This window comes from Temnothorax longispinosus, chromosome 6 (genome assembly GCF_030848805.1).
Source record: "Temnothorax longispinosus isolate EJ_2023e chromosome 6, Tlon_JGU_v1, whole genome shotgun sequence".
Classification (NCBI taxonomy): domain Eukaryota; kingdom Metazoa; phylum Arthropoda; class Insecta; order Hymenoptera; family Formicidae; genus Temnothorax; species Temnothorax longispinosus.
In genome coordinates this window covers 8232189-8259746 of record NC_092363.1, presented here as the reverse complement: position 1 = coordinate 8259746, position 27558 = coordinate 8232189, and the positions used below count along the sequence as shown (strand labels likewise).

The following is a 27558-nucleotide window of genomic DNA, read 5'->3' as shown; positions in this document are numbered from 1 at the left end:
TAAAGTGCTTCTTACAGTTCCATTCATCAATGACACAGATGCGAGCAGATATCCGTTCTCAATAAAATGCAGTGTTCAACTATATAATTTAACAGGAAAACTATATAGTTCTACTCGAGAATTAATAAACATTCAAATAAAAACTATTAATACTGCAAATAATTTTTGAAGAACGAAAGGATCGATTATGCGAACCATATTACATTCGGATTGACAAGAGACTTCTATAAGTGGGCTGTTCAGCATAATAAATAGTTTTCGAAAATTACGCATTATTCTTTTTTTAGCTGCAGTTTTTTTACAAATTATTACAATTGGATAATATAATAAATATTACTTAATCATTACCTGTTATCGGATGTAATATACTTGCAGTGTAAACTATTTTCCATCTATAGTTATTTGCTGAAGATAGTAGCTGCGCGTAGCTGCGACTAATACCGACTAATCTCTAAATATATCATGAATTGACAATGTATTGACGTAATACATTTTTCATAGATTTATCTTAATACTATTTTACTGCTTATTAGCGTAACGTAATCTTCAGCACGCCAATGACAAACTAAACTATTTTTACATGGCATTCGCATGTTTTTTAAAGTCATTCTAATAGCTTCTGTTGAGATGCGATTTCTCTTTTGTGACACAAACACTTTTAAAAATGTTACGTGTCACGTATAATCACGTGTCTAATGATAGAGTACTAGATAACTATTAAATGTAGATTTGTATGTGTATAGATTCATCCGTGTGCAGCTAATATCCCAGAAACTCTATATATTTTTATATATGTATGTCATCATGTTTTATCCATTTTTTAATATTGAAGAGTAGACGTAGATAATTTTCGATGTAAATAATCGACATGATTGATATACATATGCAATAAATAAATATTAATACTGATCTATACTGACATAGTAAATTATTGATACAATATTATTACGATAGATATTATAACTCCCTCACACTTTGTTTGTTTTATATTAGTAGCTCGTTCATTTTTTATTTATTTATATAAATATGTATATTTTAATTTTTATTACGTATATAATTATAAGAAATACTCATAATAAATCCAGACATTTGTTGCTAAAGATTGCATGTCGCTCATTTTTGCTGATTGGGAAAACTGTATGTGTCTATAAAGTATAATTTCATACATTTTCATAAATTCCCTAATTATCACGAAGATAGCATGTTACGTCACGTACGTCAATAAACGTACTCAACTGTCACGCTACGTTCTCCATTGCCGCTTCGCCACCGGTACAGTTTAAAAGGTCTATGCAGATCTCAATTAGTACTGTCCAAGACATCAGGCTGATCGTGAGACATCCGAAATTCTTTCACATACGAGCAGCACGCATATCCGAGGTATGTGGAACTTATAAGTATATATTTCATTCGCTATCATTAAAATGATCATACTTTAATCTTTAGTCTAACAATTGTGCAAGACGAGTTACTTGGCTTGCAAAGAATTAAGTATTGGGCACGCAATCATTTTTCGATTACGTTCAACTCCACATTGTAATGCATTATTTGGAAGATTCCGCACATAAACAAGTTAATGTAATATTGCATTTGATATATTAATTGTTTGAAAGTCAAAACGAAATATATTATCTATATCGTGTGGTATACAATTTAAACTCGTCGATATTCGCTGCCCGGTAACGTTCAGTCGTGAGCCGCGATCACGCGCCTCGAAGAGCGTCGCGCGTGATTATGCGTTGAGGTGCCTCGCAACAGTAGCAAGTGCTCGACGCGCGTCTGCATTAGCAACCCTATAATGAAAAACTAAAGCTTAAAAATAGAGTCACGCGTGATTAGTCGAATAAGCGCGTTCTCCGGTTTTCCACGGCGCGACCGCCGAACGGAGAGTTTCGGAGCAGGCAGAAGACTTTGAATCGTCGGCTCGTTCGTACGGGAGCTGATGATCTTTGATAAAATCTCGTGTCGAGCGATCTAAGATTGAAAATCGTTTGCGTGCGGTAACATTGATTGTTCTGTGATTTTGTGAGCTGACGCTCGTATCATTCTCGCGATCATCCTCGGTCTCGCGATCAAGATCTCCGACTGCAAAAGATCTCCGATTTTTACATCCGATTCGCGGAACGGCCTTGTCAGAAGGACGAAAATCTCCGCGTGTACGCGAATTGCTCCGAGCGTCGCCTTGCTCGGCACCTTGTGCACGAAATAACGTTTTGTTAATAACGACACAAACTCTCAAGTTTTTCTCCCGCTCACGATCCTTCAGCGAATCTGAGGATTCGCGTAACCGACTGTCTTCGCGCTCATCTCTGAACGTATATATCCCGGCATTTCAATCGGGACGATCTCGTCGAGATCGACTCCCGAACAGATATAAAAATTTAACGTAATGGTCCCTATTTCCTCAATCATATGTCGTTATTTTATATACCTACTGTATAAATAAAAACGGTTGTAACCCACTTTAGGGCCCACGATTACGCGCAACTAAAAATCGTAATTAGCTATTCTATCTATTTCAAAGATTTTTAAGTTATACTAGTCAATTCTCTCAATTAGTTCTGTCGATATTCAGTTACGCAAAGATAACTTTCACTTAAGGGGCACTAACCAAAATGTTAATTAGGGTTACGATATCAAAATAATTTGATTACTATAACCGTGAGCCCCAAAGTGGGTTAAAACCGTCTTTATTTTTTCCAGAGTAGATATATATATATATATATATATATATATATATATATATATATATATATATGTGTATATAAATATAGAATCTCTGTAATCTCTTTGTATTATGAAGGAATAAAACATACCTATCTCGCAAAGCTTTTCAGATCAATGCTATTTTAGCGCAGGATCAAATAAATGAAAGCAAGTGTTGCTACATATTTATGTATTGAAATCACGCGAGTTAAACGACTTTCACGTGGCCTTCATTCAGTCACATACCTTGCTACACCTGTATACCTGTATACGTATAAATAAAAAATATATCCAGTTTTGCTACAATATACAATGTAGTAGTGTAGTTATACGATTCTGTCAACATTGTTATTGTTTTCATTTCCATAGAAGTTTAAATTCAAAGTGGCTGGATAAAACTAGTATCGATGGCTTCGATAAAACTAGTATCGTTCGAGGAGGAACTGAAGAAGAATCCTGAATTGAAAGAGGCAGATATTCAAATGTTGAGAGAGTGGTGCGAAAAACAGCCTCACTTGCCCAATATATCAGACAGCGAATTAGCATTGTTCTTGCATAGCAATTATTATCGACTCGAACCGACGAAAACTACTATCGATACTTTTTACACAGTTAGGACTCACGTACCTGAGTTCTTCTCCAATCGAGATCCTAATAACAATAAGGAACTCAAAAAAGCAATTGAAACGGTGTAAGTATATTATTTATAATCTTTTTCTTTTTAATTATTCGTTACATTCATGTGTGTGTGTGTGTGATATTCCTTATATACACGACAAATGGATGCAGCAATATTTCTCGCAGAGTTTCGCATACAAAGTAGAAGTGATCTTATTATCGACAGAACACACCAAGTTTTGGAAGGAACTACTAAAGAAGGCTATAAAATCATTTATGGAAGACTCCTAGACGGCGAACCATCGCATTTTGTTTACAACGATGTGATGAAAAGCCTAAATATGGTGATCGATCTATGGCTTTACACCGAGGGCACTTGCGAAGGCCACATAATATTATTTGACATGAAAAACGTTTCTTTCGGTCACGTCGGCCGTTTGAGTCCTATGGGCCTAAAGAAATTCCTCTACTATCTACAAGAAGGATTGCCTGTCAGATTGAAGGGTTTACATTTTATGAATTCTTCTCCGGTAATGGATGTCATTATGAATATGATGAGACCATTCATGAAAAAGCAGTTGATGGATATGGTAAGATTGAAATTATATACACACACATTGCCGATCAATTATCCATATCATTACATTAAAAGTAAAAAAGTGAAAAGATCAAATTTTCTATTTGATATAGCAACGTGTTTATGTATTAAACAACGCATCTTCGAAAATATAATTTTAAATGCTAAGAGATTTTACTTCTTTACTGCGTATATAATACGTATTTTAATTATATTTTTATTTTTGGAAAAAATTGCATGGAGGGGAATATAATTCGATGAAAAAAGTATCAAAGTTTTGAACTATATGTTTCTATAAATTCTAGTTTCATATGCATACCACGAGCGACACTCTGGAGAAATTCATACCGCTCGAAGTTCTTCCGAATGAGTCAGGCGGTCAAGCCGGTTCTCTACAGGAGTTACATGATAAGCAAATAAAAAAATTGGTAGATCACGTTGCTTGGTTCCAAGAGGAAGAAGCTCATCGCGTTAATGAGGCGCTACGACCGGGCAAGGCGAAGACAGCAACGGATTTGTTTGGAGTTGAAGGAAGCTTTAAAAAGCTCGAAATCGATTGACTGAATAATTAAATGTTTTGCAACACCAATGGTATAGCTATTTGGTTTTATTTTTAAAATACGCGGCGATAACCACAGTTTTGGAAAATAAAAATATTAATCTAATTCATGTTTATTAACATTAAATATTTAACCAATCTTTATGACATTAAATATAGTATAGTAATAACAACTGTAACAACTAATAACAATTGTACTGATTGTTGATTAGATTAGATCAGGTTAAGCATATAATAGTTATAGATATATCATAATTGCGCATGCACGAATTTAATTATATTACTTCTTATTACTTCACGTTTACCAGGTAATCAGGTTTCTTATTTGCGTTTCTTCATACATATAATGTTTTTCTGCGGCAATCGAATTTAATTATTCAATCCTAGCATTTAGTAACAGATAAAATTATATTATTATGTTAATTTTAACAAAGATTATAGTATTAAATTTAAACATTTTAAATATATTTATACGTTAAGAAAGTTATTCTCATATAAAATGCGAAGCAAACGTTGCAATCTTTACTGTATTGAACAAATAAATAAGAAACAAGAAATTCTTCATCGTTATTGTAAATTTATTTTATTGTATAAATGCGAGTCATTAATACTTGCATATAATCAATTATTCTAGTTAAATGTAATAGTATAATTACTACAGTGATGTTAATTAATTTGATCTAAATAAATATTAATGTTAATATAAACAATAATTTTGTTATTTAAAATAACCGTTTTGTTAATGTAATAAGTTGAGTTTATAATATAATTATACGAATCATATATAGAAAACTGCTTCGGTGTGGAGAAACCTTTATAATACCTGCTTTTCGACAGTTTCTTATAATACTTTCACCATCAAGCTATCCTCGCAGTAAACGGCAAAACGCGCGTGTGAATATATCGATGAAATAAGCCAATCGACTTCTCAGTCTCGCGTAATGAAATACATAATCGTAAGTAGAGAACATAGATTTAACGATTAATTAATATTATAATACAAATATTTCAGATAAATATCTGCATCGAATTCGATGCATAAATAATAAGTGCATGGTTCATATATACATATAAACACACAATATAAACAAAGTTTATAGGTGTGTATCTTATTATATATGTATATTGTAAATTGTAATAAAGTACAATACTATATAATATTTTTATAAATAGGAAATCTTCCAAAATAAAGAAGGAAAATATAAAAACATCGTAGGGCAGATAATACAAATTAAAGAATTTCTTCAGACAGCGTACAGTTATATGGCGAAATAACCGGTTGATTACGCAACTCGCTGACTTGGAATTGTATTGGTGCGCGAAAGTTGCTGTATTCTTTAGCTGCGTTCCGATATTCGCTGCCAGTAATACTGAATAGTAATATAAAATTGAATTCTTGAGAAGAAATTAAGAAACTAATGTAGAATTTAGAATAAATAAAAAAATATTTTAAATACTGACTTTCCAATTTTTAAAATAAAATCTCATTTCTGGATTTTGGATTAATTTCAAATTAAATGCATTTTAGAAAATTTACCACCATTTGAAATCCAATCAAACCATTTAACAAATTATTATAATTATTTTATATTAAATTATAGATAGCCGCCGCCTTGATTAGCGTTTGCTTGGCGGATGTATCGCACATTTCAGGATACTCGACAACGACACCACTACCACCTCCGAAACCGTATAGTTTCCAATATGAGGCAGGACGATATCCAGGACATATCGATCGTGTTCATCAAGAAGCCGGTGATGGACATGGAATTATTCACGGTAATTCACGGCAAATGTCATTCATATACATATATATATACCTACTATAGATCCTGCAGATCGCGTACCAACATACTCGCTATATTTCATCAGTCATCACAAATCCGTTTACATTAAATCAAAATACAAAACAATGGATAAAACTTGTCAAACTGAAATGATTATTATTGAAATAAGATTGAATCTCATTCTCAGATTTTGCCTTTTTTAACGACAAAAAATAAATTGCATTATATCCAAAGAATTAATTCTAATTTGACTAGTTTAATGTTAAATAACATATGTAACAGAACTGTCAAATGTGTAATAATGTAGTAATTAAAAGAAATAATGCAATCTGCAGTCAGACGTGTTAATGATCGCGGCGGTGTATTATACGTATATGTATTTCAGGAACATATTCGTACATTGATCCAAAATACAAAGTACGAACAGTGGAGTATACGGCCGATAAAAACGGATTTCATCCAGCTTTAATCAACTTTGAGGATGCTTACGCTCAACCTGCCGATTCAGAAGCTGTAAGACTGGCCAAGGAGAAACATTTCCGTCTTTATCACAGGATTGCAGAGGCAAACGCTCATAACGTTCCAGCAAATTTGCCACGAGTAATTGTCTGTTATTAATATATCCGTTAATATAGAGTAGTAAAACTAAGGATCCGATTTCCAAGTCAAGCTAATTTTAAAATCACAAATTCCCCATTAAATAAGTTACATTCTTTGTTAAAGAGGCGATGAGAATGGAGAAGCATTCTGATTGTCTACAAAAATACATTCGTTTCCAGGAATTCGGATATCTCGATAAAGAATAAAATTTTGATTGAGCTAGATTATCTCGTGCATAACTTGCGTGTTTTTTCATTGCTTTGCTTAATTGCTTTGCAGGATTCAGCGAGCGTGGCGAGAGCGAAGGACAGACACAATGAATTGTATCACAGAATCGCGGAACAACACGCGGCGATCGCCGCGCAAAGGGAAGCTGAACGATTGACTTATGAGGCAACTTCCGTTGTAAATGACGTAGATGATGATCAGACGTGTTAATGACGTTTTACGTTACGCATATGTTGGCATTACAAATCAATGCGTATTGCATACGCTAGCTCTAAAAAGAAATTACGCTTCTTAGCCTGAGATGCGCATTTTAATACTTAAAATTCTTCTCTCTCTCTCTCTCTCTCTCTCTCTCTCTCTCATCACGATTCTCTTATTAAATTAATTTAAATAATAGAAAAAAATGCCCGCTCGACTACAAGTAAAACACGTGTTGATTATAATATAGTCAATCTCATTAACGAGATATTTTTAATCATATAGGAATAATATATAAGGCAAGTGCCAAGATATCAATAATATAGGTATATGGTAATCGTATGTAGAGAAGCTATAAAAGTTAAATAAAGCTAATTAGAATTTGCATAAGATAAAGTGCTAATTGGAATTCACAATAATAAAAAGAAATTTCACCATAATCATGAAATCCAACACGGACAATAACTTTTTATGAACGTATATTTTTATCTTTTATTTTTTAATTTATATAACAAAATTTGCATGCATTATTTTCTAATTTTTATAGCTGTTTCCAAAAACACAATGTTATTACAGATATACCTTCAGATAATTATACTTTATTTGTGACAAATGGATCGAAATGATGATCAACGTCTATAAATATGTAGATCACAAGATATAATAAATTTTATAGCAATATAAGATCGTTAAGATATAACTCCTTATCGCGCATGTTCTCTGTTATCTCCCAACCAATAACAAAGAAAAATAATGCTTATGATTGTTATACATATTGTTTCTTTCTTTTGATACTCAATTGTTTTTTCGCTGGTGATGATTAGTTCACATAATTATACACATGCATGTATATACATATATGTGCGAGCAGATATGGTCAACTTTGAAACTTGTTATTGTTTCCGGAAGTGCCGGAAGTACTATCGCGCAAACAAAAATTGTTGATGAAAGATACAGCATAATTGTACTGTAATAGTATAAAAGGCATGCCAGGGTGTACGGCATTAGTTGGAACAAATATTGTAGTGAAAGATGAAGTTGTTCGGCAAACTATTCTGTTTCTTTGTCATGTGCATCATGGTAAGACGTATCACAATTTCGAGGCGTATAAATGACCAAAATTATTCCTATTATATAACAATAATTTTTCATTATTCAGTATCACAATAAAATGCAAAGCAATATTACGTTCTCGTTATTATTTATGTGCCCGCGTGTTTACATAAAAATAAAAAAAATATTATAAATATTAATATCGAGCAACTCTTAATTCTTGCTTGCTTTTTTTAGGCGACGATGAGCATGAGCATCGGGAAATCGATTCTTGGGTTTGACAAAGCAGCTTGTCGCGGGCGCATGATGAGACCCGCTACTACTACTGCTGCCACTACTACCACTACTACTGCTGCCAAGTAGATGGAAATCTATACAAATAGGTAAAATAAAGTTAAAAGAGTCCGTATTCTTTCTTTAAGCGGCTTGAATCACTCCAAAAACGATTGAATTTTCCTATAAAAGTCTTTATATACTACATAATATAATTTATAAAAAAAACCCTTTTTTCCGTTGAAAAAATGGATTTTGTCTGTTAATGTCTTTATAGATTCAAACAGTGCCATTTTTCTAGAGAAAGTAACGTTTGCACACCAAACGGATTTGAATTTTATTTGATATATACGCATTTCCCGAAACATTATTTGCCACTTACAATTCTTCTCGAAACAATAATAATCGTTAAACATTATTCGAACTCATTATTTTACATTTATGCTTTAATAAGTTTAGTTTTTTTTATTGGGTATTCAATTGGTGCGTAGAGATACGCCGCGTATTACCTTTCATATTGATTAAACACTTATCAAGAATTAAACTTGCGCAAAACACACCGTGAGCGTTACTAAAATCTAAATCGATCGTTTTCGATACTTGATGATTCTCGATTACAACAATCTCGACCGTGTTCTAATTGTAAGTCACGATACGCAAATACCTATCTAGATGCGATGCGCATTTCCCAATTCCAAATATGTAAAAATAGGATGCAAGGGATGCAAAGCATCTACTGATCGTGAGATATAATAAGCAATAAATAATATAAGTATGTATACTGGAGAGGGGCAGAAAGCAAGACAACCATTTCTTTCTCTCATTGTCACTTGTCAGTAATACGCGCATGCTTCTTGTACAACAGAGAAAGACAGAGATCTCAACTTATCTATATCTGTCTCCGGTGAACTCTGCATGGTCTCATGGATCATTTTCCGTCCGCGCTGTTCACGGGCGTAGCATGGCAGTGTCCAATGTCCAGTGTCCACTCGGTCCACTCCAGTATACTTTTATTATTATATCTCACACGCAGTGCGGATGCAACTACTTGTGCCAAGACATTCCTAAAAATCTCGCGATTCTCTCATATGTTTATTAGTCGATACACGTTTTTAAATTAAAATCTATTATTTGCTTAATATCGGACTTAATATTTAATAACGTTGTTAAATATCATGCATGATAAATTTTAATCTTTGTATACATGTAATAATTAGAGTGATAACATTTGTTTTAGGTAACACCGTAGTAGATGGACCGTGTAATATAGATGGATCTAAAACATTACATACAGCCTAGAAGGAATTTAAAAGTATTACCTCATTCGCCGTGATTATTATTATTAATTCTTTATATTGTATTCAATTTCTTCAGATAAAATTTCAAAAAATGTTCGATATATATAAATAAATGAAATATAAATAAATCCATATTTTTTTCGAGACATAAAGTATAGAAACAAGTCTCTGTATTGTACGTTTTAAGATAAAAATGTGTGCACGGTATAGTATCCACTGTTATAAACAAGGCATGTAAAAGATTGACGTGTTGCCGTTTTTCCATGACCCTGCGTACGTCTCTCGCTTGGCGATTCTCTCACGTCGTACTGCGAGAGTATAAACTGTCAGCGCAAGAATCATGTTTTGACAACTTATAAATGACGGGTCATTATGATTAATTTTATTCAAGTTATCTTGATCCGTGATGACAAATAAATGTAAAAATTAAATTTTATACATGTTGTTAAAAATAAATAAATAGTCGAGAATAAATGGCACCCGCTTTGTAGTGTCTATAGTTAATGTTAAATTCTATCAGCTATGAGTTCGTAACTATGAGTTTATAACTGTAGAGTTATTAGTATCAGTTATCGGAAAAAAATTTCGTAGCAATAATTCCATTTTAAGGCGCCGCGATCGAATTGACAATGTTCTTTCTTTTTCTTGCTAATAAATCTGCAAGATAAGAGCACGAAGTACGAAGCACGAGGCTCGTTTAAGGAAAATTTTGTAAGCAAAACGAATAATATTTGGGGAACAAGCAACAGAGAATGTTTTATAATTTTTAAGTATATTTTGGCGGCGATGATTCATCGTCTTTTATTTTTATGGTATGCGCGATCACCGCGCTGCGAGAACGATCGCGAAGAACGTTACAAATAAAAAACGATACACGTTAACGTGAATTTTCTGTAAAGTAAAGAAGGAAGAATGGAGAAACACACGTGCAAATAATTTAAAACATTTACAACGACGTATATGCCTGTTTTTTAAACGAAAAACGGACGTGTATTCGTGGACGCACATTTGAGCTTGAGCTTGTCAGTACGCAGCACGCACTTTCAACGTTCATATGCATTTTGTCATTTTAAAGCATAAGCTCGCTCCCTCGATCGTTCGCGATCGCGACACAAGCAAAGTGAGAACTTTGCGCTAAACGCGCGATCGTTCTCTTTATTTACTCACGTGATTATTAATTCTCGCGCTTAACGAGACGTTCAAGCTATTCATTGAAGCATCTCCATCTCCCCGCATTATTTACTTATTCGGAGTAGGAATCGAAACGGAGGGCGGAGGCAGGAGACGCGGCGTTCGAGGTTATCGTTTCACTCTGACGCGGGACAATGATTCTATTAAGATTCGGATGTATCGCGCTTTGAAATATTATTTATATCTCGTGTACACGTCACTCACCGATCACGGCACGCTGCAGGAGACCCGCCAAATCACAGCCATCAAAAGGGTGATATGTGTGGCGCGGGCGTCGCCGGTCGCGTCGTCGGCGTCCAGCACGGCATTTGGCATTCATTTCGCCCAGCGACGGCATCCCACTCGTTGCAGTCGACACAAGGAAGAACAGCATATTCGACGTACGTTCACTTTGCAACACTTCGTAATCCGATTTCTTATCATTCACGAGAAAAAGAGTACAAAATTACACGAACGACAACATCTCGCACGCTCGCACCGACCGCGACCCGTTGTAAACGTGTCACGACTCACGTATTACTCCGATGTCTCCGCATACTCGCGTCGCGCTGGTCGCGCAGACGGGTGAGTCGGGGGAGACGTCGAACGCGATTGGCTCGCGAGTCGAGCCCCCAGATCCGGCCAATCACGTTCGGCCGCTCTGAGCCGGCGCGGCGCGGCGTACCAGGCGCCATACTAGTCTACATACTAGGGCGCGACCAGTGAACTGAGTGAACGGTTGAACTTGAAAGCAGCGTACGATTAAATAAGTTACCGCGCGGCCGATTGTTTTTGCCGGTGAGCGGCCTTGCTACTTGTTTCCGTCAGCGTTCGGAGTACCATTACTCGCGGAAGTCACAGCCACAGCCATCATTCTCCCGATGGATTTTGCACATCGTAGGAAGCGTTTGTGCTCGCGCAGTGCTGCATGCATATTCGCGCTCGTTTCTGCGAGTGGCACCCCTGACTCCTGCTCCTCTCGTAGTCCTCGTTCGCCGCGGGCCGCAGAAATAATCGACTACGCGAGTATTCGCCGTACGAGTTCAACTACACGTTGTGGGTGTTTCAAGTGTTTCGTCGGAATGAACGTGTCACACGACGCGCTCGCTCGCTCGAGACGGAGACGTCGGCGTCGAGGCGAAGGTATCTGGTATGTACGTGTCAAATTGTGAACGCGTTGCTTTTGTTGTAATATTCGCGGGCGATAATCGTGGCGCACGTCCGGTTCGTCCCGTCGCGTTCGGGCTCTCGAATGTAGCATTTATTTATCTCGTGTCGATCGTGCTTTGAACGCTGTGTCGGTTTTGGTCGCGTGATTTAATTATCACCGATTCTCTTCGAAGGGAAAAAAGGGCTGAGTGTTTGTCGTATCGAGTGATTCGAGTAATGCCCGCGCCGTGATGACCCGTGATACATCGCCCGTTCGTGAATGCGTCATACGTTCGTGTATCTCATCATGGGCTTTTTAAACGGGAGTGCCGTACAGTATCGCGCGAAAGACTTACTGATTATAATTAGTCCACGCGCGCGTGTAGTTTATTATCCGCGAGTGTTTTTCGCGAGTGCGATGAGAGGAGGAGGAGGAGGAGGAGGAGGAGGTCTGACGGTCTGAGAAAGAGACATCGGGCACCGGCGGAGCAACCTTGGGGTGAGTATCATCTCTTATCTGCGTAAAATTTATAAATTCTTTTTTATTTATTCGAATTCTTTTTTTCTCGATAACGTAGAAAAATAATTAGAGAAAGAAAAATTATCTAAAATTTTATTCTTGTAAAGATCTTTTTTTCGATAAATATAGATACGTGTATTGCTAAATATTTTATTGAAAGACGAATTAGAGACGCGTAAGACGTAACTTTTGAAATGTTGATCATTTTGAGCGCTTCTTTAATTTGAATTTCATGTTTGTATGTTACAGTATCACCGTAGCTACACGTGCCTGAATAACTCCGCCCGTTGCGCATCGGATCGGTGAGTCGATGAGAAATTTTTTTATTGAAATAAAGAATCTACGAATAATCAAATATTGAGCAAATATATCTCGGTAGTACATACATGCCGACGTGCAATAAAAAAAAAATAAAAAATAAAGACCAAAAAAATACAATAAATAATATGTGTTGTACAATAAATAATATGAATTATATTTGTACACACATTTCGGCATAATAAATAATGAAATAACATAAACGTGTATGGGCTTTTATTAAATAATTCTGGCAGTCACATAAGTGTAGTATGAATCGTGTGCAAGTTCATTCATGCGCATATGTTTTTCTTGTATACAAATGTACTTATACTACTTATGCTATTTTATCGTACGTATCCATATATCTACATATAAAACTAAACGAAAGAATATCGAACGTGATAACGTATAACTGTACACACGTATTGTCTATTATAGATATATATTGCATATTCGTGCTCTTTTCATAAATCACGCCAGCTATCTTTTATATAATGCATATGTCTAAATTACACAAACATAAACTATAAAAAGATTTGGTTAAGTGTAAGGAAAGAACTTGTAAAGAGTCACATCAGTTCCACGTTAAGCAAAAAACTATCTTCGTAAACAAGGTATTCATATTGTAATACCATATACGTTATCATTTTTTTCATTATTATATAAATATATCCACGTACATAAGTTTTGCACGCCACGCTTTTTATTTCTTCGGTAACGTATGTTTTTATACTGATAATAAATCAACTTGGAATACGCATTACACATGGATATATATGCTTATCACAGTTTCCATCTTAAAAGGTTACAAAAGATGTTGAGAACGTATGAAACGCACTTCGTTTAGCATTCGGATTTTAGTTTTACGTGTATAGTATCGACACGTGCATAAGAAAGAAGTTCTTCCTTATTAAAGATCATGACGTCTAACAACAGACATGTTTTAGTTTTGTATCATTACACGTCTTTCTTTTGCAAAGACCGCGCACGCTCGCCTTGCGAAAAACTCTATTATAAAACACATTGTATAATATACGTGCACGGCCGACATACACTATACCCACGTTAACAATACAACGTAATGTCAAAGATTTGTTCTGTCGCCTAACATGTACATCTATACTTCATAGAAGTATAGTTAATATCGTGATATTACAAGTGACAAGTTTTTGATAATATATACGCGTCCAACTCATTTCTTCAATAGATGTAACATATCTTTATTTTGTTGTTGCAACGTCATATCTGCTTTCTCAGTTTTATCAGTGATATTGTCGATCAGATCGTTCTGCGAATCTATTTCTTCGGATAAACCAATCGCTAGATGTTTCAGTCTTGCCAATGATCCACTCATCTCACTTAGATTTTGTTCAAGAGCTCTGGTTACCTTGTCGCTCGCGGGTTTAACATCTTCCAGGCCATGGTCGTCGTAACTTGCTCTTATCATTGTCGACGAATACGACGTGCTCATGTCGTTTTGTACTTGTTCTAATGTATTGGACAATGCGGGAGATGTCACAGATCCAGAACTGGAAGACTCTGACAATTTTGTAGATGGTATCGGAGCATCCAATGATTTACCACTGAGATAATTCTTCAGACTTCCAAATACACTCTTTATGCCTTGTATATGTTTCTGACTGAATCTCAACGTACTGTTAATATCATCTAATCTTTTCTCTGTCCTCTGCAGCTGTTCCTTTTGCCTGATTAATTCCTGAAAATAGAAATTTAGAAGATATGAAAATATGTCGTGCGAAATGTCAATAACAAATTAACGACACAAGCGCGTCATAGGGAAGCTTGTGTTGCAAACGCAAATAAAATTATTTATCAAATAAAATAATGTGCGTGTTAAACAGGCATACGTTCTTATCAGGCGCTGCCACGCTATCTGCATTTCTGCATACATTAATGACTCTATAGTGACGATAAGAAAACTGGAGGTGTCGGTGTATATCGTTACACGTACCTCGGCTGTAGCTACACCAATTTGCTCGGAGTCTCTGAGAAGCGAAACCGACCTTTCTGAGGATTGTACCGTGCGCTCCTCAATTTCCTTCTTACGTTGCAGCAACTGTTGGCGTTTTTGCATAATGTCATTATCGAGATTCTGATAACGCCCCCCGGGTGCAGTCCTAGCTGGCGCGTTCCTCAGAAATGTCTCATCGTCCACGTCGTCCTCTAACGAGAAGAACGGATTTCTCGGATCGCTTAGATAATTATGACCCGCCATTTACTCGACGATTTTTCACGAGATACTCGTTGACTGAACTGTCTGAACCTCGATCGAACTTTGTTCACATTAAACTGGACAGTGGACTGACAATGAGAGTGGACGGATGACCGAGGTGACGTCCAAGCGATCAATGGCTGCTACACGCTACACGCTACACACCGCACAAGCAGAGCAGACAAGCACAAGTTGCGCCCTGGCCTGGCGAACGGTGATGGGCGAACTCACTCAGCCGCTCAGTCAGCTGTGTCTCAGCGGACTGGCCGCGTGTCGCGTGTCAACAACTCGTCGGAGTCGTCGTCGTCGATACTGTCGGACTGTCGGCAGGCAACTGCAATGAGTCACGGGGCAAATGAGTAGGCACTGAGACTGAGGCCAGTGAGGCCCTGAGGCCCTGAGACCCTGAGGCAAGACCGCAACGTGCCGCGGCCGCGTTGCCGCTGGTCGCCGCGATCAGCGATTGTGCCGCGTGTCTTCGATCAGCCGCAATATAGGCCGCGCATCTACCTTACTACTATTGTTAGTATTGTTACTAGCTGTCATTTCTAAAAAAAACGGTCAAGCTGATCGGCCCAGACGCATCAGATCAATCAGATATGCTCCTTATCGTTATCAACTTATCGCGTTCTGCGTATAGCAACGGAGATTTTTGCAACTATAAAATATCTTTTTAAAAAAGATTTAACTTGTCGAAAATAATCGAAATATTCAGAGATCGTGCCAATTAAAATTCCAAGGGAACTGTGATTCGAAATTACATTACGTCGACTTTACGACCGACGATAATTACCGACATTTTACTAATTGTTGGTACCTTGGAAACTGCAAAAGTTTCAAGCATGGAATCAGCTATTATCAACAAGTCGATAACGAAGGAAGATGATGGAAAAACAATAATAATCAAATAATCTGCAATTATATATATTGATTCTTACAGTACGTAGTGATATACGAGTATTGATTCGTACAGTACGTAGTGATATACGAGTAGTCTGGAGTCAATCATATATGCGCGAGTGCCGCGTGTGCGTGAGATTCAGTCGTTCGGTGAGGTTAGGCGATCATGTGCCTGATGCCTGATGTGCCGTGCTGTTAGCTGTTCCTACAATTGAGTGTTTCATGCGAGTTAAGGGTTGCGTGACGCCGGTGTCTCGTGAGTCTCGTCTCTTCATAAAATGACGCAAATTACGCAGGAAGATAACGAATTAAAGAGATTGCTCAATAATCCAGCCAAAAATGCGAGCGAAGATGGATCCATGGCTCCGCCGTTATCGGTAGGTTGTTAAATATGTTGGACTTGAGATGTGCATCGTGCACTTTCTAAATCTAAATTTCTAAAATAATGTCAATTTCATGTGTAGACGAACGTGCCGAGGCCAAGCACGGCGCAAAATCATCCAATCAATCCGCAATCGACGATGACCCCGATAACGCCAGCTAATACCACGAAAGAAGTCCTGGAGCCTTGTTTACAGTAAATTTCCAATCATTTGCTTACATTACATAAACATATCTACTTATTCTCTCGCTATTGTTACGTTCGTTTATGTAATGTTCTTCGTTCCGCATTATTTTTGCAGAAATGTAGTCTCTACAGTTAACTTGCAAACTGAACTGAAGCTCATGTACATTAATGTAAGAACTAGAAATTCCGAATACAACCCAGCAAGGTTTACCGGATTGATAATGAGAATACAGAATCCTAGAGCGACAGCGCTCATTTTCCGATCTGGCAAATTAGTATGTACTGGCGCGAGAAGCGAGGAAGATTCACTTTTGGCGGCGAAGAAGTTTGCCAGGATAATCCAGAAACTTGGATTCCCCGTAAGCAACGTATCTCACATAGGGATAATCTCGAGTTATTAAATAACATACAGTGCTTTTATATATTTTTTTAGGTAAAGTTCTCCTGTTTTAAAATACAGAACATAGTTGCGACGTGTGATTTGAAATTTCCAATTAAATTAGACAAACTAAATCAAGCGCACTGTCAGTTTTCTAGTTACGAGCCAGAATTATATCCTGGCTTGACATACAGATTGGTAAATCCTAGAGTGGTACTGTTAATATTTGTGAATGGTAAAGTTGTGTTGACAGGTATGTTTCAATACTATAATATTTTTGCAGATATTACAACAAGCAAATATGCTATAGCTAAATAATTATTGAATGTATTCATTTGATAATTTTTAGGAGCAAAAAATAGGACTGAACTACAAGATGCATTAAATAATATATATCCGATATTAAAGAGTTTCAGAAAGCAGTAATATTATTTGTTCACAAAATAAATGTCACAGATAAAATGATAAAACGATGGTGTGCATGTAAAAATTGTATAATAGAAAGATGTGTGTTTCTATCGCGATGCATAATGATTATCTTAGAATTCTGCATAAAATAAGAGAAGTTTGATCTTGTACTTTTATATATCTATATAATATCTGTATATATATATCTTTTGTAATGACAACACACGTGGATTATAATATTAATATTTTATATGCGCTGTGTATCAGCTATCATTATAATTATATTAAAGAATACTTTAATTAGCTATGATTGGTACCTATATACAATAGTAATTGTATATATTTCTTTATATCTTTCATCACACACGCATACATGTATTAAAAAAAGAAATTAAAAACAAACTAATTTACAAGACAATGTGTATCTTATTATGATTTTTAATAATTAGTATCTACAATTAAATGGTTATGATTAAAAAGCATATATACTTTTATTTATTGTTAAAGTACATATATTTCAGAGGTTTTGCATAATAAAAAAATAAATATTTTTTGATATACTATATATTAAAATAAAATATAATTGACAAACATAATTACATACATAGTGTATATAATTTATATAATATTTTACTTTATATCATAATTATTTTAAATATACGTACATCAAAGTCGACATCTATGATAGATTTCTTTTTAACTTTATGAAAAATTTGAATACATATCAGGATATGTTTAATGGAGTGTTCTCAATCGCTATCAAATACAGAGAGTGTTTTATAAATATTGCAAAATACAGAATTTTACAAACCTTACGAAATACTCTATGCATTTCTGTGGATTGAAAAAATATCAGCATATACGAAAATTATTCTATAAACTGAATAATCGCAACTGTAGACACTTTATATAATGTTAAAACGTACACGTATACAATTACATGTATTATATCTGGCAAGATCTCTATTAATGGTTCTATGAAAAAAAAAGATACATATATATTTTTTTTAATATACCCGCTGATAAACAGCCATGGTCCATTTAAGAACTTTGTCCGTGCATCATCAGACTTGGAAACGTTACAACGTTTCTCAATGTTTGACGCTTTAACGCTGCGCAAATGCGTGTGTTTTATTTATTATTATTAGGCGATGCCTAATTATACATCTAATAGTCAGTATCTGAATAGAAGCCCTTTTTTCGATCGGTTTACATCTGAAACTTTAATCAATGAAGTTTGTATTATGTTTTCACGTTCGTTTCCCAATTTCCTCTCGAGTTCGTTTCTGCAAGTCTTTAATCGATCACGTGTATGCCTTTCTTTGCAGCTATCGGCAATTTTTCTCCTTGAAAGAATGGATTTTCTTCCTGAAAGAAGATATTAATATAATTCTAATCTCGCGGTGTTTTATGTTATTGAATTTTATTTGTAAATTCAAGTTCTTTTCTTTTGAAAAAGGAACAAGAAATGGATTCTCGTAATTATGACTGTTCAAAGTTGACTTTCAAAAATTTATTATGTACGATGACGTGTTTCAATTACCTGAAACTGTTCGACAATTTGATTGAGATCGGAATTTGAAATATGCATGTTCGACAAACTGTTGCTATTTCCAGACTCGTTGGCGCATTCTAACATATGTTCCGTGTCGCACATGCAGTCCTGCGCGCTTTGATAGTCGCGACTAAATGCCGCTGTGTTCTCAAAATTGGTGAGGCAATTGTTCTCAGCTGTAAAAGTAATAAAATTATAATTATAAATAAATGTTGAATAATAAGTCGTATATGTGCGTGAAGTTACTGCTTTTCAAATTTAAAAAAGATATATGTAATATAATAAGCGAATAGAAGGCATATTTCATGTATTTTCATCGCGCATAGGATATCCTTCCAAGGATCGTTTGATTATAAAAGAGGAAAACGCAAATTAACACACGCACACACACATTAAAAGCAAGGGAAAAGTATATATCCTTGGTGTAAATCAAAGATATAGAGAAGTATAGAAGAAAGATAGGTTTTATAATTGAAAAAATTAATTATAACGAGACTTTCTTTATTACCTCTCAATTAGATTACCGTTGAGTGAATTTTATTTACTCACTCGTGTATCCGACCGGGCAAGGATTCGGAGGAGTGCAGTAAGCCGGTAGTGGATTTTCCGTCTTTTCATCCTTGAATCCTTTCAGACCGGATTGAATCCTATGTCTGTCATAACCCTTGTCATTATTATTTTTATTATTATCGAACCGTTGGTGGCCCCAGAGCGTACTGTGCTGCAGATACTCTTGATCTCGTATACTCGGGTTCGGATTCAACGTGTCCATGCTGTCGTAATCGGCTGGCAGTTCCATAGGCAATTCTTTGGCTTTCTCCTCCTGATATTCCAAATACGAATCGGACACACTCACAAATTCATTTCCTACTTGATCGATCAATTCTTGCAGAAGGTTGTCCGTCCATAAATCCTCTTCCTGGATACATCCGAATAGAGGATTACATGCTTTATTTTCGACTTTACTTTCCTACAAAAACAGATGGATTAAAAAGAATTAACAGGAATTTGCTTTGCGATGCCACGAATCTTCGAAATTGATAATTGTCTTTAAGATTCCTGAATTCCTCTCTACATATTTATATCTTTTTCCACTCGTATTTATTCGTTTTAATTCCTACAAGCAATAAACGACATATTATAAGTTGAAAAAAAGTCTTTTCAAAAAATTGATTGCATTTTCTTCTAATTCAGCATTGCATTTTCCAATGTTGACATGATGATTTGTGATGATTACCAATATATTAGGATTTGAAGGAGAAAGAGTGAGGATTCTCAGAAACTTATGAATCATTCTCTGATTTCGAAGATTAAACATTCCATTTTGCAGAAAGAAATTCCTCTCGATTCATTTTAATTCATTTATTTTTTTTGCATAATATATGTAGAGCTACTGATTCTCATAATTACCTTCATTAAGGGCAAGTAAATATTCGCCCGTGCAGCAACAGCGATCAAGAGAAGCAGAATGCAGTAGAGCATGATAATCAATGCGTGCATCTGCAGAATATACATAAAAGTCATAAAAAATTATTTTTTTTTGCATTTTTGTAAATGTCTTGTAAATATTCGTCGTTTATTTTTTCGCAACAACGTCTCATAATCAGTAAACAAAATGTTAGTAAATATGCTAAACTAGCAATTTGTAAGCAAATTCAAGCACAGAATATTGACATCTACCGCGCCCGCATTATTAAGCTCGTGCCAGCGGACTTATTGTACCGACATAATTTTATAACAGATTGCCAAAGAAACCGAACAAAATTTGCTTCATAGATTTTGTTCGGCTTCCGCAAATAATCTGCCATCATTTTTGCTAGTAGATTTCTGTTTGCATTCTGTCGGCAAAATTAATTCTAGCAAATACTTAGCAAAATCTATTTTTGACAGATGACTATTTTTGGCTATCCAGGATGCCAGTTTTAATTTTATTATATACCTTTAACAAGTTTATTAACATGTTATATTAAGAAAGAATTTATTAATATATCTATATTATAATTGTGTTATATTGTCTTGCAATCAGTTATAATTATACATTATTGTAATAATGACATTTTCGACCTAACGAAAAATCAAATAAAATGTCATAAAAAATTTCCAAATTTGGATTTTCTTGCAGCACATTCACGAATCGTCTCATTATAGAGTTATATTTTAATTTTCCCTGCGAGCCCAATGCATAACTCACCATAATCAGCGATAAATGGTACGCGACGGAAAAAACCGACGATGTGGACCGGATGTCCTCGAGGAGAGGTGCCGCACACCAGTTTTCGCTGCACACACGCTTTCCTTATCCTCGTCGTCGTCTTCGTCTTCGTCAGCCGTGGTCGCTCGTCGCTCGTCACTGTCGTAACGAGCGCCGTGCGCCGTTCGCGGTTCCAGCGAGTATCAAAGTATTGATTTACCTTTTTCCACCGTTTTCCCCTCGTTTACGATCCCGTTCCCTAGTCCTGACACTCCCGACTCCCGGCAACGGACAACGTGCCCGTTCACCCACGAGCTCGATCCTCGCCACCCACCTCCAACCCACATTCGTAAAATCGAGCCACTACTAAAGGTCATTCGACGGGGCTGCCGTGACCAATATACGATCAATGTAGACGAGAATGGGGAATCCTTTCGGTAGATAGATTGATGTAGATTGTAGAACATCGATTAATTTGACTTTTGCTGTTTTCAACTATATACACACACTTTCTCTCTCTCTCTCTCTCTCTCTCTCTCTCTCTCTTTCTCTCTTTCTCTCTCTGTCTCTTTCTCTCTCTGCGAAACGTATTATATTAAATCCTATTCTAAAAGAAATGGATGAATCAAAAGGAATTGAACGCAGTTTTATTAAGTTAATCACGTTTATTAAACGGTTAATCATATAATCTTCAAAATTTGTAATTATTTCAAAATATTTGAGTTGATGTCGTTTGATAATACAACTAAATCTTAAGTGCAGATCAGAATGGAATTTATTTTATACTTAATACTTCATAATGCGTTCTATGGTAAAGAATGCATTTTTTCATTTAATATCAATATAGCTTGGTTCGAGCTATAAACGTGCGATGACAATATACCTTCGCAAATAAATTTAAGAAGTATTGCGATTGTTTGATATACTACGTGCATTGACAATTCTTTTGCCAATTTTTTTATTAGTATTATATTGATATTGTAAAAGTAATCTTCGTAATTTTCCTTAACGCAGAATTATCTAGTTACTTTAGTTAATTGCATATCGGTTATTTGCTTATCTAAATTGCATTCATAAGCAACGGTTGCCTACAAATGTGATTTGTGTGCAGGACACGTCGCTCGGATAACGATATTATAGCCAGCTCGTATATCTCAAAGTCCTGTCAAGAGGTTGTAAAGTATCTAAAGTAAGTACGAGGTCATTTTGTTTCGCGCGGACACGATGCGCGAGAGTTAACATCATAAAAATGCACGTTCTTCTCGCAATGACGTTCTCCAAGAAATGAATAATCTTATTTCCTTAATTACATTGCATACTTTTGCCACACGTATTAATGTCACAGTTAACATTGTAACACAGTTAAACATTAACAAATATGTAGCTTCTTCGCTTCCTTTTTCTGTTTGATAGTGTATTATAAGAATGTGAAAAAAGTGTAGACAATTATATAAGATCTCGATATGTATCTATATAAAATTGTGACTTTATTTAAAAAATGTTTAATTTATTAAACTAATAAATTATGCACAGTAAAAAGTATTTTCTTAATTTATATGTTGTATCAAAATTTATATTTAACAAAATAATGAAAATAGAAACATAGATAATAAAGTTTGTAAAATATCTTATATAATTTCTACATTTAAGGATTACTTGCCTTTTCTACAATCTGTCATTTTGTAACGCAAAAGTAATATCTCGCAAAATTTTTCCGCGAAATGCGCATAAAATTGATGGGGAAATTAAAATTCCGAATTTGATAAAGGCTTGATGAAAAAGCATAGTGGCGGTTGTTTGTCAGGCCGGCACTTTCATTAAACGTACCAGTTACAGGAGGGTTAAAATAGAAAGTGTAGCGGCGTAGGGATGAGAGATCAAAAGATTCTTCCCCCTTGTTACGGTCGCATATAAACGTCCATTAGTTGTTGTCGCACAATGCGTTCTAGCAACTCAATTTGCAGAATCAAATTCTCGTTCCGCCTTTATCTCACCACGCTAAGATTAATTATATTTATCACGTTAATGACCCACAATATTTTTAAACTGCTTCGTGTAATATCATTTCAGAATTTCAATAATATTACTATTCCTTAATTAGCTATAAAAGACCAAGATCACTAAATATCTTTTACCCTCATTTTATAGTAAATAAAAAAATATTTGCGCTATATCGCACTCTAATCTTGCTTGGAAATCTACGCAAGAAAATATAGAGTTAATCTCTATTTTATTGATCTTTATTGTTTGAAAAAGAACATGTGTCTTTTCTATACAAAATTATTTGAAAAATGGAATGTGCGAATGCTTTTAATCTGCATGAGAAGCACTGTTTAATTCTCATTATCTGTATGTATTCATTTAATAATTAATTAAAAGCAAGATCAGTTATTGTCAATTCTCCCAAAATTTTCGATAGTAGAATTTTTTTGTCATTGAATGTTTCTTCAATTCAAACTTATACATATATATAATATGATATTATTTATGTATTAGCGCGATGAGGGGCAAATATACTGCGGCAATTTGTTCGACATGTCCCAAGGGAAGGAGTATCAGAACATTCTTGAAGCTCGTATAGTGATTTTCCAGCGCAGCATCCGGCCAGCTTGCGGCTTGTCTCGCAACCCCCGGTCGAATAAAAGTTCTCGTGTCCTAGTCGGCTTCCGATGCCGAAGATTCCTTTGCGTAAACTGGATTACATTGGCATTAAACAGCATTCATTCAACGTAAGCCATTCCAGAGAATGCTTATCCTCCACTGACAGATAAAATTGCATTTATTTTCTTACGCGTGATATAACGCTCTGTACGTATATACGCATCATAAAATTGATAACGTAACCGAAAACAGAATCGTGCGAAACGACCAACCATACTTATCGTTGGCACGATATTTCACGCTTAATATTGATCGACGCGCGGTCGATCAATGATGGAGCTCTTGCTATTCACATATACTTAACATCCAGTAGATATGCTTTGATGTTCTTTGGATACAGAGATATTGCGCGATGTTTAGATTTCCGGATATACTCCGATATTGCTTTACTTATTGCTGTAGCTATAGGATACAAAGATATTTATTTACGATAACTGCGATAGCCGATAGCAAATCAATGCAATTAATGCAGTTTTACATACATGATCTCGAATCGATCAGCGAATACAGCGTCACATCTATTTGTCTGCATCTTTACTGTTACATTTACGCTAATTTTATAAATAACTAGGATTTTAATCCTAATCGAAATTATGAAAGGAAAAAGAACATATACAAATCATGCTTTGAGAAAAGAGCTTACGCCAATTGCAATTATAAAAAAATATTATATTGTATTAATATCTATTACATATCGTTGTCACAATTGTTAATAGAGTCAATGTCAATTAAGCTAATATAAAGATGTAGGCACTTTAAACGTCTGATTGCTTATAATCACGTAAATCATCGGTTGTATTAAGTTGTTTATACCATATAGATAAAAATGATACTATTCTTATATACATAAATAAATAAATAAAGGAATAAAAAGATTGATTATATATAAATATTATATTAACGATTAAATATTGTGTTAATAATTAAGTTCTATTATACCAATTAACAAAATTGGATATACCAGTCTTACCGGTCCGAGAGCCCTGGAAGAGATAAACGTTCCGGGAGATCTCAGGATTCTTCGGTCTCGGCGATAGGGGCGGTATGCTCCGTATGCTGCGTGCGTAGTCAGCGTGGGGCTGTTACGCTCTGTGTCTCGGCGTCACAAGTATTGATCCCCGTGGAGAGCCACTACGTGAATGGGTTATGGCTGTCTCGCACTATTCCGCAGAATTTCGTACGACCCTCTCTTCATCACACACGTTCACCATCTCCTCGTGATCTCGATCTCCCCCTTAGACGAGAGCTTTTTGTATTTCGCTGCTCGTCACGGCACGATATCCTGCACCCCCGTACGTTACGTTGCTGCGGTATCACGCATGACGTAGGTAGTAGGTACCCTACTACTTATATTTGTTACATATATTACACATGTGTTGGTTTCAGCTTGCGTGCAAAGTGCAAAAGTACAAATTACCTTTTTTTTTATTATACGCGAAGGCTGACGACAAGGCGTTAATATAGGCGCATTTTTGGCAAAGAATACTTATATGCTTTTGCATATAGCTGAAGATAATGTCTAGTTTTCTTTTTATCAAAAAGCATGCTCGCGCGTCAAGATATATACTTTGAATAACTTTGTAATTATTCATACAAAAAAGAAAAGGGACTTTATAGCTTCAAGAGTCAATTTAATTTTTTCCGAGATATATATTTCTATTGGTCTTTCCCGCTTGTTGACGTAAGGCGAACATTTCCAGACTTTACAATATCTTTTCATTTTTCAATCAAAAATCAGATCTTCTAACTGTTTTAGAAAGTTACAGTTGATCTGTAACATTTCAATTAAAGAATAAATTAATTCGATACATTTTTGCGTAATTTCTTTTTGCTCTTTATGCATCTCTCCTAAAATATTAGGGGAATATTTCACATATAGGTATGCTTGTCGCTCTTAATGCTTAGCGCATTAGCATATCTAGCAAGTCCTGCATTTTGGCATCGCAATGGCATGAGGTAATGACGTTAGGTAGTTTAACTGAAAGCAGTATAACAGAACACAATAAATTGTCTCGTATAATTGCGTTGCCCGTAATGCCCGTAGCGCCAGTATAATTGCACATCTAAGCGTATTTACAAGCCGGTATCATTGCATGGTATTAATAAATATGAAATACCTCCCCCGCTTATTACGCAAGAAAGAACGTCAGTCATATTTTCATAAATGTAAAACCATGAATATAGGAAAACCATTTAATTAATTGATTTAGTCTTTATTGAACCCATCTTCAAGGAGAAAAGTAGTAATGACGTGCAATTCTAGGTTGTATGTAATACGTTGTTAAATATCATGAATGTTTATTCAAAGACTAATACATAGATCGTTTCATACGCACAAAATTGTTACATAATTTTTACATACATTTTAATCGTGCTTTTTTGTTTATTTTCTCTTTTTCCTTTTCTTTTTAATTAATTTTATCATGACAGAGAATCAATTGTACACGTCATTTAGCAATGAGCAGGCATTATCGGTAATAAAAGAAATGTTATGTACATTTCTTTATCACTTAAATTATTTAATTTATACTTACTAAATAGTTAATAGGTACAGCAAAATATAAAATGTAATATTTTATCTGTACGTAAATATTTTAAGAAATTTGATGCTTGCTACATAAACATATAAAATAAGTAATACAATTTTCTTTTTACATTGCAAAAAATATAGCTATCTTCTTCATAATGTCCCGTCATATATTTTAGACAAATCTATGTGATTGTGCGAGCCAAGACATAGTATTCGATCTAGAGAAATATAGCTCCTATCTCGACAAGATTCGAGCATTCTTTGTGCCTAGTCTGGAATACAGAGTCCGTTCTTTGTTGGAAGAGTTCGTGTATAGCACAAATTCTCGATGGGCTAAGCAGTTTCCATGTTTCAAGAAATTCATCGACATAATAGTTATGTGGAAGGATCCTCTGAACAGAGTCGCCGAATATGATGTCGGTACGATGGAAGAAATGATGAGAAATATCATTAAACGCATGATAAATGACAATCTGATCACCTGCTTTTTGGATTCTGTCATTGTGCATCATAGATTGAATAAAGTTTGTTGCGAGCTAGACACGTTGGGCATCGAGGACAATATTTTAAGAAGCTTCAACGTGTGGAATTTTGTCAATGAACGGGACTTTTTGCTGGATTGCAATTGCTTCACGTATGTTACGTTGTTGAGAGAGATTTTTTACCAAAAATTTAAAACAGAATATGCCAAGTATCGGCGATTGAATGATCATTTATTTAACTGACAAGTCCTAGCTTTGATGAAAGATTATAATTTCTTTATTAAATGTTTATCGCGGATGCTTTAGTTCTTTATCGGTTTAGATGAAATAAAATTATGTCTAATTCTATTCAATAGGGGCTTTAACCCGGTACCCTGCAATTCACAAGGATCAATCAAGTATAAAAAGGCAGTCAAGCCTTTACCAAAATTAACAAAAAACGTTTATGACAGAAGTACTGAGCGACCAACAACGTCAAAATATCGAGAACATCGACGGAAACTTGATCGAAATCAAAATTTTCTTCAACGAAGAGAAGATACTTCGAATCATTATTCTACATGTGTTGCAACTGGATCGCAAAATAATAGCATTAATAAAATAAATAGATTTTTT

At 35.2% G+C, this 27558-nt stretch overlaps 5 protein-coding genes across 8 annotated transcripts; 3 read left to right on the top strand and 2 right to left on the bottom strand.

Annotated features, from left to right (window-relative positions):
• The first annotated feature begins 1222 nt into the window (after positions 1 to 1222).
• On the top strand, positions 1223 to 5017 carry LOC139815329 (alpha-tocopherol transfer protein-like). 3 transcript variants are annotated; one of them, XM_071782181.1, is made up of 4 exons: positions 1223 to 1380; positions 3076 to 3397; positions 3551 to 3914; positions 4207 to 5017. In XM_071782181.1, exons 2-4 carry the CDS (start codon positions 3114 to 3116, stop codon positions 4459 to 4461), a joined length of 903 nt encoding a protein of 300 aa, XP_071638282.1. In that variant the 5' UTR covers positions 1223 to 1380; positions 3076 to 3113; the 3' UTR covers positions 4462 to 5017. The 3 variants fall into 3 exon arrangements, with proteins under 3 accessions (XP_071638282.1, XP_071638284.1, XP_071638283.1); XM_071782183.1 differs by lacking the exon at positions 1223 to 1380 and adding an exon at positions 1757 to 2000; XM_071782182.1 differs by lacking the exon at positions 1223 to 1380 and adding an exon at positions 2367 to 2386.
• A 141-nt stretch (positions 5018 to 5158) lies between these two features.
• Positions 5159 to 10139, top strand: LOC139815334 (uncharacterized). The gene is made up of 6 exons (XM_071782189.1): positions 5159 to 5416; positions 6062 to 6239; positions 6633 to 6847; positions 7127 to 8353; positions 8564 to 8709; positions 9837 to 10139. The coding sequence occupies exons 1-4, from the start codon at positions 5402 to 5404 to the stop codon at positions 7283 to 7285; spliced, it is 567 nt and encodes a 188-aa protein (XP_071638290.1). The 5' UTR covers positions 5159 to 5401; the 3' UTR covers positions 7286 to 8353; positions 8564 to 8709; positions 9837 to 10139.
• A 3114-nt stretch (positions 10140 to 13253) lies between these two features.
• Positions 13254 to 15590, bottom strand: Snap29 (Synaptosomal-associated protein 29kDa). Its single transcript, XM_071782185.1, has 2 exons — positions 15009 to 15590; positions 13254 to 14753 (listed from the first exon to the last, which is right to left on the bottom strand). Exons 1-2 carry the CDS (start codon positions 15270 to 15272, stop codon positions 14229 to 14231), a joined length of 789 nt encoding a protein of 262 aa, XP_071638286.1. The 5' UTR covers positions 15273 to 15590; the 3' UTR covers positions 13254 to 14228.
• A 60-nt stretch (positions 15591 to 15650) lies between these two features.
• On the top strand, positions 15651 to 17942 carry Trf (TBP-related factor). Its single transcript, XM_071782188.1, has 5 exons — positions 15651 to 16546; positions 16634 to 16746; positions 16853 to 17096; positions 17171 to 17369; positions 17466 to 17942. The coding sequence occupies exons 1-5, from the start codon at positions 16448 to 16450 to the stop codon at positions 17540 to 17542; spliced, it is 732 nt and encodes a 243-aa protein (XP_071638289.1). The 5' UTR covers positions 15651 to 16447; the 3' UTR covers positions 17543 to 17942.
• A 140-nt stretch (positions 17943 to 18082) lies between these two features.
• 7b2 (Secretogranin_V domain-containing protein 7B2) lies at positions 18083 to 21447 on the bottom strand. Of its 2 annotated transcripts, none has more exons than XM_071782186.1 (5): positions 21271 to 21447; positions 20490 to 20579; positions 19629 to 20049; positions 19068 to 19255; positions 18083 to 18892 (listed from the first exon to the last, which is right to left on the bottom strand). In XM_071782186.1, exons 1-5 carry the CDS (start codon positions 21271 to 21273, stop codon positions 18821 to 18823), a joined length of 774 nt encoding a protein of 257 aa, XP_071638287.1. In that variant the 5' UTR covers positions 21274 to 21447; the 3' UTR covers positions 18083 to 18820. The 2 variants fall into 2 exon arrangements, with proteins under 2 accessions (XP_071638287.1, XP_071638288.1); XM_071782187.1 differs by having other exon boundaries at positions 19629 to 19998.
• Between the last annotated feature and the right edge of the window lie 6111 nt (positions 21448 to 27558).

Excerpts from the sequence above, each read along its gene's own strand:
- LOC139815329 (XM_071782181.1), top strand. The coding sequence starts at position 3,114 with ATGGCTTCGATAAAACTAGTATCGTTCGAGGAGGAACTGAAGAAGAAT. Across the intron at positions 3,398-3,550 it reads AAAAAAGCAATTGAAACGGT|AACACACCAAGTTTTGGAAG; the intron begins GTAAGTATATTA and ends TATTATCGACAG. Across the intron at positions 3,915-4,206 it reads AAAAGCAGTTGATGGATATG|TTTCATATGCATACCACGAG; the intron begins GTAAGATTGAAA and ends TATAAATTCTAG.
- LOC139815334 (XM_071782189.1), top strand. Across the intron at positions 6,240-6,632 it reads TGGACATGGAATTATTCACG|GAACATATTCGTACATTGAT; the intron begins GTAATTCACGGC and ends TATGTATTTCAG. Across the intron at positions 6,848-7,126 it reads TTCCAGCAAATTTGCCACGA|GATTCAGCGAGCGTGGCGAG; the intron begins GTAATTGTCTGT and ends ATTGCTTTGCAG.
- Snap29 (XM_071782185.1), bottom strand. The coding sequence starts at position 15,272 with ATGGCGGGTCATAATTATCTAAGCGATCCGAGAAATCCGTTCTTCTCG. Across the intron at positions 14,754-15,008 it reads TTGGTGTAGCTACAGCCGAG|GAATTAATCAGGCAAAAGGA; the intron begins GTACGTGTAACG and ends TTCTATTTTCAG.
- Trf (XM_071782188.1), top strand. The coding sequence starts at position 16,448 with ATGACGCAAATTACGCAGGAAGATAACGAATTAAAGAGATTGCTCAAT. Across the intron at positions 16,747-16,852 it reads GTCCTGGAGCCTTGTTTACA|AAATGTAGTCTCTACAGTTA; the intron begins GTAAATTTCCAA and ends TTATTTTTGCAG. Across the intron at positions 17,370-17,465 it reads TGGTAAAGTTGTGTTGACAG|GAGCAAAAAATAGGACTGAA; the intron begins GTATGTTTCAAT and ends GATAATTTTTAG.
- 7b2 (XM_071782186.1), bottom strand. Across the intron at positions 20,050-20,489 it reads TTTACTTGCCCTTAATGAAG|GAAAGTAAAGTCGAAAATAA; the intron begins GTAATTATGAGA and ends CTGTTTTTGTAG. Across the intron at positions 19,256-19,628 it reads TTGCCCGGTCGGATACACGA|CTGAGAACAATTGCCTCACC; the intron begins GTGAGTAAATAA and ends TTACTTTTACAG.